Source organism: Gossypium hirsutum, chromosome D02, assembly GCF_007990345.1.
Source record: "Gossypium hirsutum isolate 1008001.06 chromosome D02, Gossypium_hirsutum_v2.1, whole genome shotgun sequence".
NCBI classification, from domain to species: Eukaryota; Viridiplantae; Streptophyta; class Magnoliopsida; order Malvales; family Malvaceae; genus Gossypium; species Gossypium hirsutum.
Window position 1 is genome coordinate 52,594,611 of NC_053438.1, and position 11,525 is coordinate 52,606,135.

Below are 11,525 nucleotides of genomic sequence, written 5' to 3' on the forward strand. Positions count from 1 at the left end.
AAAAGGGTTATTTAAAATTAAATAATATTGAACTTTAATAAAAACATTTATATTGAAAATATTTATAAGTAATGTGTTAACCAAAAATATAATCCTCTAATAACAATTTAATAAATACATATAAGCACTCATTAATTGAACTCTAGTCTTATTTGGAAAGTTGATATAATTATTTTTTGTATAAGTAATCACTGAATTGAATGTAATTAAAACAATCGTATTATGTTTGTACATAATTTTATTTTTTAAATTAATTTTTATAGTATTTTAATTTTAGGATATATATTTTATTTTTAAATATAATTATATGTTATACTGCTTAAATAATAGCAAAATCTTATTGACGAGATAATTTCTTATACATTTGGAGCTACTAAATAATTAACTAAATTACATAGTATTTATTATAAATTATTTATACTATTTTTTATGAAATTATATATATTATTTATTATTAATTATTTATACTTGATTAAGGACCAATTGATCACAATGAGTATATGTTTAATGTTAAAAAGAGAATAACACAAAAAATATTGAATGTTAGAGTAATTAAATAAAATTGCATTAGAATATTTATTTTCTTATTAATTTTATTAGTAATCGTATTACAGAATAATTTTTTGGACTAACATATTATATAAGATGATTTGATTTTAAATTTTGTACTTGCTTATAGAATTTGTGGCTAAGTATTAGCTCACCATTTCTATAATAAATAATATTTTCTAAAATTTATATTATATAGTTGTATAATTATAATTTGTATTACATAAATAAGATTATTTTAATTTTTTAAACCCAAAATTTAACTTTAATAATAACATATACAAAAATTGAAAATAAAAAATCCAAGATGTACAATCTTATCTATACACGTAAACTGCGGCATAAAACCCAGATAAGACCAAATAAGAAGCATACACAGCCGTTTTCCACTTTTTGCTTTTTCTCAAAGAAAAACAGCCAACATGCATAGCCGATGATCGCACACGTGAGCGAGATGCTTGATAAAGAAAGTCAATTCCTTTCTACATCAGATCAACCGTGTACGTGCTGGCTACAACACCTTATAAAAACTCTCTCTTTTCTTTTTTCTAATAAAATAATATTAAACAAATAAAACTCTAAACCCTTGTTAACGAAACGGCACCGAAGCTTATAGAAGGAGACGCGTCTTAACACCTACCCTTTTTTCGAATTACAAACATCATTTTCATCATCTACTACTACTATTATGCAGTAACTTTGTGTTTAATTAATTAATTTTGTTTACTCTCTCTCTCTCTCCCCTTCTTTTCTATAAATACCCAATTCCATGTCCTTACAATTTCAGCTTCTCTCTCAATTTTCTTTCTTTTTTTGTTGCCTTTTTACCTGTAAATATACTCCAATTTTACGATAATCAGTTTCTTTATACTCCGAAGAAGCCTCTCTCCCAGGATTGTTTCTATAATTTACAAAAGAAAAAATAATAATAACTGGTTAATTTCGTCAGGGGCTAAGCTTGTTTGCTTCCATAAATTGTTCTATTTACTTCTTTCAATTTATTGGTTCTGGGTATTCTTGGTTCTTGTTCGATCGTTTATTTTCAATTTGTTTGAGGATGGTTTGCATGGTTTCTCGCACTGGAAGGCACTTGCAGCGATACGATAACCTAGGCCGCCGCCAAGTTGTCGGGTGAGTATTTTCATGATGAAGAGAGTTTGATTTGCTTCATCCTTTTTTTTTATTTATTCTCATCTAGAGAAATTTTATTTGTTCCATTATCTTTAATTTTTCTGGGTTCCTGTTGAAAATTTTGTTCTTTTCTGAATTGGGGCCTGACATTTTTGGTCAGAAATTTCATGCTAGGAGCCTTGGACTGTTTCCATTTTATTGTATAAAGAGAAAAAAAAACAAATCTTTTTTCTTGGGATGAATGATGGCAAAACTCATTTCTTCAATTTCGACGATTGCAGTTGCATTCCCTATAGATACAAATCTAGCAGTGATGGAACCATGACTGATGACTTGGAGGTACTTGTGATCTCCTCCCAGAAATGTCAAAAAATGATGTTTCCCAAGGTATAAAGATTCAGTAATGTTTCAAAAAAGTTAATTAAAACTCTTGTTTACTCTGTCAAATCATGCATTAATAATTATTGTGGTGGTGTTTGGTATTAATTCTCAGGGTGGCTGGGAGCTTGATGAATCTAGAGAAGAAGCTGCATTAAGAGAGTCACTTGAAGAAGCTGGTGTTCTAGGCAATGTTGAGGTTACTATTTAATTCAACTGTTCATTAATCATTGTTTAAGAATCCCAACGTTTCTCGAACTGAAATTCTTATTAATATTTATATACTTTTAAAACAGTGTGAACTGGGGAAGTGGGACTTCATAAGCAAAAGCCATGGCACATTTTATGAAGGTTATATGTTCCCTTTGCTAGTGAAAGAAGAACTTGATTTCTGGCCTGAGCAAAATCTGAGACAAAGGACATGGGTAAAGCTTTTGTTACTGTTCTTCACTTCTTCCATTGAACACTTGAAAATGACTTCCGAGTTTCAGTTCATTGATTTGCTTTTTCGTTTTATTGTGTTCAGATGAATGTTAAAGAAGCCAGGGATGTGTGCCAGCATTGGTGGATGAAGGAAGCTTTAGACATATTGGTTGAAAGACTCAACTCATTAAAGCAGCAAAATGAACAAAATTATCCCAACATCTGCTCTGATTTAGTGGCAAAGATTAGTAGTTTGTAAAATATGGGGGGCATTTTTCCGAGGCTGTTTAGATTTGAATCTTCTGTTGAAAACAAAGGAGGATCAGCAACCAGCAGTGCTTATGGCCAATTATGTTGGCTACCAAATACAGTCACTCACAGCTGGGTAAAATGTTAGGAAAATAACTGTAATTTTTTGGATGTTGGGTTGCACTGCTAGTTGCAGCTTCTTAGGAAGCACTTAATATGAGAAATTAGTGGGAAAAAAGGGAGGGAAGAACCCTAAATGAAGAGATTTTGTATCAAGTTGTATATTTGGCCGTTGAAGTTTAATCTACTTGAATGTAAATCAGTTATCAATTATAATATCTTTGAAAATTCAATAATTTAATCGCACAAATCTTTGAAATTTTTGAGTACAAAAAGAAGAAAACTGGACTAATTAAATCGCACAAATCTCAAGGCTGGTACAAGTTCAATAATTTTCAAGCATTTAAGGCACCACTTGGGGGAGCACGTTCTAACCATGTGAGGTCCCCAATTGCTTGGCTTTTGAAAGAGAAATCGCTTTCATTTCAGAATTAGCTGAGTGGAACCTTATCTTATTTATGTGACGTTTGGTTTTAATATGCCCAGAATTGCTTGGCTTTTGAAAGAGAATCGCTTTCATTCCGGAAGTTCCAAAACTAAGAAGGCATCAAGGCCAAAACGTCATCTCTCAAGACAACCAACATGCTCGTCTTTCATTGGAAGGCGATACCATCACAAGGACCCCCTAAGAAGACACCAATAGCCACTTCAGAAATTTGGATGGAACTTGAAGGGGATAGACACCAAACCTTCTCAAGTAGAGGCAGCCACTGGATTTGAGTTACATGGTCCCTCCATACTGTAGCATCCAAGGAAATAGTAGAAAGTTGGGGAGTGTACACACTGGAGGACCCGTTTAAATTCATAGTTGGAATCCAATCGGATTGGTCAGATGGAATTGAAATCAGTTGGTATACATATTAGAATAAAGAGGTTGAATTGGTTGGACCATGAACCACTCTAAACTGGTTGGACCAAGTTTTATATTTTTTAGTATATATTTGTTTTACTTTTTAAAATTTTATGAATTTTTTAATAATTTATTTAATTGAACTCAACTAATGGTCGAATCGGTTGGACAACGAACGGTGGCTTGACTGGTTCAACAATTGTTCCGATTCCAAAAACCATTTTAATGCATTCTAGGATGGGCTGAAACTCATTAAATTAATTTCACCAAAGCTGTCAATTTCAAAGTTTAAAAGATCAATTGTCTTGCAACGAATTTTTGGGTGAGATTTAGATACTTATAGGTTGAGATGTCTCATATGGATGAAAAATTAGTCTCTTAACTTTGAAATGCAATTTGAAGTATCTTATTTTGACTTCAAAAGCTCAAGATATGATCATTTTGGTAAAAACTACGCTAGCAGAATTTTTTGGACATGATTAAAGTGGCACTACACTAAAACAGGCTTTTAGCGGCGCTTGGACAAAAAACACCACTAAAAATCAAGCATTAGCGACGCTTTTACAAAAACGCCGCTAAAGATCGAGCATTAGCGGCGCATTTTTAAAAACGCAGCTAAGAATAAGCATTAGTGGCATTTTCCAAAAAGCGCCGCAAAAAACCTATGCCCAACGCCGAGTTTTTGGGGTATTTAGCGGCGTTTTTCAGAAGCGCCGCTAAACTCGGGCCTTTAGCGGCATTTTTCAGAAGCGCCGCTAATGCTCAAGCCTTTAGCGGCGTTTTTTTAAAAGCGCCTCTAATGCTCGGGCCTTTAGCGGCGTTTTTTCAAAAGCGCTAATGGTGGACTTTAGCGGCGTTTTTGAAAAAGTGCCGCTAATAATAAAATCTAAAACCATTTCAATTATCTCATTCTTTGATATCTTCTCAAGTAATGTTTCAATTATATTCTTTTATTATAAGTTGAAAAAATTAATATTTCGTTGTATTTATTATATATTGGTCAAATTTACATTTAAATGATAACAATTAATATTGTTTAACACAAAATGTTTTTATTAAAGAGAAGTCCTAACTCCTAACTATTTATTTTTATTTTTCAATCACAGTTTAGTACTAGAAAAATATATTAAATTATGAGTAAAATAAAATATCATAAAACTTAAATTGTTGTGTTGTAAAGAATAAAAAATAGAATAAATTTTTATAAGAATAATAAATTTTGATAGTTCGACTAAATAATCAAAGAAAGTAATATAAAACACCAAATATCATGATAAATAATATTATATATTGATAATTTTATTACCAAAAATAATTTTATATTTAGTTAATCAAACATAAACACAAGAATGACCTAATAGTACCTACTGATCAAGAGTAAGAATTGAAAATGAATGAAAAGGGACAAATGAGGTTGTTACTTGGTCTAATACCAACTAGAAATTAATACTAGGTTTTTTAGGCTGAGAAAGGGTTATAGGAAAATATTATAAATATTGAAATTCGAATAAAATTTATTAAATATTGAATTTTAGAAAATAATTAAGTGAAGTTGGGATTCAATTTAGCTAGTAGAGTCGGTGGGGTTAGTTGGACGATTTGCTCCCGAAAAGAAAAAGTTGTTTGTTTTTTCTTGATAATAAAAAGTGTTAGCTGGGTCTCGAGTCTAGAGCCGAAGTTGCTTCGGGCGGTATAGTGGTAGTGGTGGACAAGTAGGTCTAATTTATCTGAATAGCCCAATTGCAAAAGAAAGCAAATATCTTATATTTGTAATCATTAATCGAATTACGTTGGGTACTTCGTTAGGGTGGGTGAGCGGCGAGTGCTGAGGTCCAAGGTTGGGAAAACAAAATGAGCAGAGCAGGGTAGGGTTTGAATTTGGATTTGGGTCGGGTTAGTGGATAATGATGAATAAATATCATCATAATGTTTATTATTTTAGGATTACAGTTTTGAGTTCAGGGTTTAGGGTTTAAGTTTAGGGCTTGGGGATTGGGGTTTAAGGTTTAGAGTTTACATTTTAGTGTTAATATGAGGTTAGTGTTTACAGCTTATAAGATAATGATCAAATTTACTGTTTTGGGGCTTGATATTTATGGTTTACGGTTTAGCGTTAATGATTTGACTGTTACAATGCATGGTTTAGAGTTTAAGGTTTAGGTGTTACCATTTTAAGGTTTATGGATTAGGTGTTACCACTGCCCAATTTTAAAAACTTTTCCAACTTCAAGCTCGTTTTACCTGAATCACCTATATCATTGTTTAAAAACAATAAAAAATATAAATCTAAGCCTAACCATATTTTGGACTAGGTGGGTTGTATGGGTAGTGAACATTTCTAATTATCATTTAAAGAGTAAATAACATATATTTTTTTAAATATTGAAAGGTTTTATATTTTTCATGATTTAAAATTTTAAAATGAATTTTAAAAGATTTTAAATTTTTTTAAAAATTTTAAAAAGATTTTAAACTTTTATTTTTATAATATTTATATACTTTTAAAGAGAAGACTAAATTAATAAAAAAAATACAAACATTAAAGACTACAAAATTATTTTATCATTTTCTAATTGCTACATTGATAATTTTAACCGCAAAATTAGATTTTTAAATTAAAAAAATTAATAGATTTAAAATGAAATAATGTTTTGCGGCGTTTTTATGAAAAATGCCACAAAAGATAAGCAATAGCGGCGTTTTTATAAAAAACGCCACAAAAAATAATTTTACTTTAAAATAATTTTTAGCAAAAAAAATAAGATTTTTAGCATAGTAAAACGGCGTCGTTTTGTACAAAATGAAATAATTTTTTGCAGCATTTTTACCAAAAACTCGCAAAATGTAAGCATTAGCGGCGTTTTTCAGCAAAAAAAATTCAAAATCCCGCTCACCCTCAACAAAAAAATTTTTGTTACCCGTTCATTACTCCCTCTTCTTTTCATCTCCATCGCGCGCCCTAAATACCGCTAATCTCAAAATTCCATGAGTTCCTTTGCCCCAACATCTCGTAATACCGTTCAAATCCCTAAACCTTTTCTTTTTCTCTCCATGAGGTTTACAATTTAGTTTTTAAGCTTTGTGGGGTTCTGTTTGTTGTTGTTCTTTATTCCATTTTTTGTGTGTTTTTGCAGGGAATGGAAGAAAATTACAGGAGGTTGAAGGAGATGAAAAAGCCCCTGACTCTGCCTCCACTAAGGCTATAAAAAATTTTGGTCTTCAAAGAAAGCGGGCAGAGATGATACAACGAATGTCTCAGGAATATTTATGGAAGGAATGGACTCATGTGACTGAGCTGCACGGTGTCGGAAAGTAAGTTATCTATCCAATCTTGTTGATCCCATTCTTTCCACGCCAAAGCAGTTTAGATTGTAACCTTTCCAGTGACCCTTTTCGGTGACCAGGTATGCTGCAGATGCATATGCGATATTCTGTACTAGAAAAGGGGATAGAGTAACGCCCACCGATCATATGCTTAACCATTATTGGAACTTTCTCTATGGACCCAAGAATACTTCAATATAGATAAGATAGATGTTCTTTTCAACGAAAATATTTATATGTGATTAGGGTTTGATAAATTACTGAAGTTATTGAAGCAAGAAAGGTGTTTCAAGCTAGCATTACCAGCTTGGAGCTTTGCCAAGTACTTCATGAAGTGCTTATTTAGACTTTTTGCTTTTAGCTCATCTCATCTCATTGACATTTGATTAATTGTTTTCTCAACAAGAGTTTTAAACTCATGTCTGATGTTAACATTCGTGAATTCCGTGAATTAAGTCATTTTTGTTTTTCTTGCTTTTAGTGACTTATAATGGTGGGCAGTATACAAGTTTGGTGCTTTATTATTTTGATTTACTGTTTTGGATGAAGCATTTGTTGTTACAGGATATGCTTTGTAGTAATCTTTGAAATACTTTGCCTTGAAATTGTTTTTTTTCAACTTAATTTATCTAGGCATGAAAGTCTTCAAAATTATCATAGCTTTTCTTTTTTATTGATTCAAACTGTTCATTTAAACTCTTTTTTTTGTTTATATATATACACATACTGTTTTTAATAAATTTTTTAATAATTCATTCATTCTAAGTTAATTGGACTTGCCTACGGCTGAACATACAGTTTATATATGAATATGCTTCATCTACATTGCCTGATTCAGTTGATCTGGTTTGGTTGTTCTTTGATTCTGACTTGTTCAAGCTTGTATTATTCAGGTAATCACGATATCTACATTCATCATTACGACACGATAACTGGTTTGGTAATCTTTCCATTAAAGGTTCAAGTATATCTATATTCTTACCAAATATTACTTCCTCTATCCTTTAACAGATTTGCCATATCAAATGTTGCTTTCCGTGTTTAAGAAATAAATTCAGTTAGTTACTGATTATATGTTGTTCTTTGAATCTGATCAATGAAGTTAATACAAACCATGCTATGCAGTGGAATAAATTCAGTTAGCCTTGTGCAGACCCTTTAACCTTCTTTTTCTTTTTTACTTTGTTGTTTAATACAGTTATAGGACTATTGGTTTTGGGTTTGATGCAGTTTTTGCACTTGCAAAGCTTATGAATGTCAGTGAAGATTTGGTACTGTTGTCTGACTCACATTTCTCTTTGAAATCATTGGGTTGAATTTTATCCTGCAGGTTGATTATGCATAAGAAATATATAAAATATATTAGTGAGGATTAGGTAGATAGAAATGCCATTAAGAAGTATGCTGCTTGTGTTGACCATTTGTGATTTGAACTTGCCTAATGTCTTATAGGTTTAGCATTCTGTTTCTTCTACTGAAATTTTAATATTTTCTTCATATTTCCTTGTTGGTTAAATCTGCTTATAATGTTTTTTATTTTATTTTATGTATTTACATTTCTTTTTTATTTTATTTTATAATGTTTTTTATTTTATTTTATGTATTTACATTTATTTTTTGACTTGTTATAGATAGATATGGTTTATGAATTGCTGCGCATATCAATGGTGTATGTCTAGAATCTATTTATTTTCTTCTTTTCTTATATTATACAGCTTTCTGTTCCAATTTAGAAGTTTTCTGACTATTTCAAACCAGTGCAACAAATTAAATAAAATGATGGTTATCAAGTAAGACATTTTATGGTTTCAATCGAAGGAAGACATTTTCCATAACCTGTAATAGTTTGTTATAGTTATACATGGTAGGAATTAAGCTTTTCATTTAAAATGTGTCTTTTTGGTTTTCCACTGAAGTGTCACCACAGCTATCTATTGATTACAAGATAAGAAGTTTATTTTGCTAATCACTTGCTTTTTCATGTAAAGGTAGGTGTAAAGGCACTACCTTAAACTGAATAATGCATTTGATTTAGATAAGAACTTTATTTTGCTAATCATTTTGATATATTCATTCTTGTAGAGTACACTATGTTTTGATTTTTTGTGGTTCATATTAATTATTTCTTTGCATTGATTCATCTACTTTAATTAGATACTTTGGTGCTATCTTGAAAATAAAACCAAACAGTTTCATAAAAATACATTATCTCGAAGTATATCTTTGGTATTGTAGCAATTAGGCATGAAAGGGTGTCGCACAGCTTGCACATTCAAATAAGCACAGAGTCTAGCTAGCCATGATGTTACTATTAATGTTACTATTAATGTCCTTAATCACTGATGTTATTTTGTGATACTTTTAGTGTGCTATGTTTACTTGTACTCATGTATCTGTGTGGATACGCATACTGTCTGATATAGGTATATATATATATATATATTTTTAAAGTTTCTCATGTGTTTGGAGAGTTATTATGTACTGTATAGGTATATATTTACTGTCCTTAGTCTCTTTGATGTTTGGCATTTTATGTTTTAATTGTGGGTATTGATTTTTATTTATTGTCTTTATAATTACTACTTAATTTTTGTGTGTTTTTAAAAATATATATATACACTGATTGGAGACCACTTGTTTTACATTTGTTTCTCTTTACTGGATAATGCTTTAGTTTGCATAGTGCCTTTAGTTTTAGTGAATTTTAAAACTTTAAAGAAAGTCAACAGGATAATTAACCAAAGCTTCGTTACATCTATGCTTGTTTAATTTCACTTTTATGAATGTTGGGACTGGAAAATTTTAGCATATGGTAGGGTTTATGGCTTTATGAACTTATGCTTTTAGGTACTGCACGTTCATTTTGATTGGTTTGTTTGATTTTGAGGCAAATCAAAGAATTAAAAACTCCAATGAGATGAATGTTTAGATTTTAAAAAAAAAAAAAGTTATATTGTGAATTAAATTCCAATGAGATCAATGTTTAGATGAATGTTTGGATTGGGGGCATAATTAAACTTTATGGTTGAGGCTGACATGATTCTTTCTTTGTAACAGGTCAATGAGTTCAAGTCTATAGAAAAGTTTAAAATTTTCAATACAAACAATTTGTAAGTCATATTGCCTTAACATGTTAGAATTGTTTATTTGGCTTAGTACCAACAATCAATGTTACAAGTGGGTCACCTGAATGCTATCAAGAGGCTTGTGGAAGCTGATGCACTCAAGATGGAGATCATTCCAAACTTCTGATTTCTAAACTATAAAATTGGCTGCAGGTGGTCAATGGAATCAAGGTTCTTCAACTGGAAACTGCAGTTGGTGCAGCAATTAGGGTAGAAAATTGTACCAATTATGGTTATGATGCATTAAAATGTAAAAAGTTCTGTCTAACCATGTGTTTTCTTTACGTGATTAAGTTCTTTGATCATGCTATTGGTATTAATGTATTGTGATTCCTTATACGTCTTATTTATGAATTTCCATTTTAATACGTCTTTAAATTAAATTATACATTTCTAAATTAGATTTGTGACGTTTCTATAATATTTTAATTTTTTTTATTTTTTATGACCTTTAGCGGCGTTTATGAGAAAAGCGCCGCTAAAGGTCATGTTCTATAGCGGTATTTGTAGAAAAAGTGCCGCTAAAGGTTAGGTTCTTTAGTGGCGTTTGTGAGAAAAGCGTCACTAAAGGTCTTGTTCTATAGCGGCGTTTGTGGAAAAAGCGCTGCTAAAAGTCATGATCTTTAGTGGCGTTTTTGGGAGGAGTGCCACTAAAGGTCTTGTTCTATAGCAGCGTTTGTGATAAAAGCGCCTAAAGGTCATGATCTTTAGCGGCGTTTTTGAGAAAGCGCCGCTAAAGGTCTTGTTCTATAGCGGCGTTTGTTGGAAAAGCGCCGCTAAAGATCATGGTCTATAGTGGCGTTTATTTATAAAAACACCGCAAATGTTAGCGCGCAGTCAATAGCGGTGATTTTTGCTGCGCTTGTTAAAGCGCAGCGTCGCTAAAAGCCTAAAAAGCGCCGCTAAAAGCCTATTTTGGTGTAGTGTGGGAATAACAAGTTTTCGACTTTACTTAATTTTTAAATAATATTGAGTTCAATTTTAAGGCTTAAATTTGATAATTTATAAGCCGAATAATGTATTTATTAAGTTTTATATTTTTTGGATTTATTTATTTCAATTTTTTAAAATATTTTAAATTAATAAGAGTTTAATTAGGTCTAAGGAAGTTTATGTAACTTACTTTGCAAGATAGTTGACTAAGTATTGGGAGATTCAATATTTACTTGGGGTTCAAGTAAGACACATGCTTATAAATAACTAAGCATCGCTAGCCACCATAATATGTATTTTTCCTGATTTTTTATTATTAAAATATTCTAAGGGTGATTTTCTTACAAGATTAGTTTATTATTTCTTTCTTGATAGAACTTTTGCTTGAATTCTTCAAGATTGTGGAGGTTGTCTAATTTAGGTCTACTAGAGGTTGATTAAAG

The 11,525-nt window shown here is 31.0% G+C and overlaps 2 protein-coding genes across 3 annotated transcripts; both read left to right on the plus strand.

Annotated features, from left to right (window-relative positions):
* The first annotated feature begins 920 nt into the window (after positions 1-920).
* LOC107909879 (nudix hydrolase 18, mitochondrial) lies at positions 921-3,086 on the plus strand. The gene is made up of 5 exons (XM_016837579.2): positions 921-1,680; positions 1,962-2,067; positions 2,174-2,257; positions 2,355-2,483; positions 2,585-3,086. Exons 1-5 carry the CDS (start codon positions 1,607-1,609, stop codon positions 2,738-2,740), a joined length of 549 nt encoding a protein of 182 aa, XP_016693068.1. The 5' UTR covers positions 921-1,606; the 3' UTR covers positions 2,741-3,086.
* Positions 3,087-6,575: 3,489 nt separating this feature from the next.
* Positions 6,576-10,495, plus strand: LOC107909880 (methyl-CpG-binding domain protein 4-like protein). Of its 2 annotated transcripts, XR_001687386.2 has the most exons (4): positions 6,576-6,710; positions 6,835-7,012; positions 7,105-10,134; positions 10,303-10,495. XR_001687386.2 is itself a non-coding variant. In XM_016837582.2 (3 exons), exons 1-3 carry the CDS (start codon positions 6,686-6,688, stop codon positions 7,223-7,225), a joined length of 324 nt encoding a protein of 107 aa, XP_016693071.1. In that variant the 5' UTR covers positions 6,576-6,685; the 3' UTR covers positions 7,226-10,495. The 2 variants fall into 2 exon arrangements, 1 of the variants encoding a protein (XP_016693071.1); XM_016837582.2 differs by having other exon boundaries at positions 7,105-10,495.
* Positions 10,496-11,525: the final 1,030 nt, after the last annotated feature.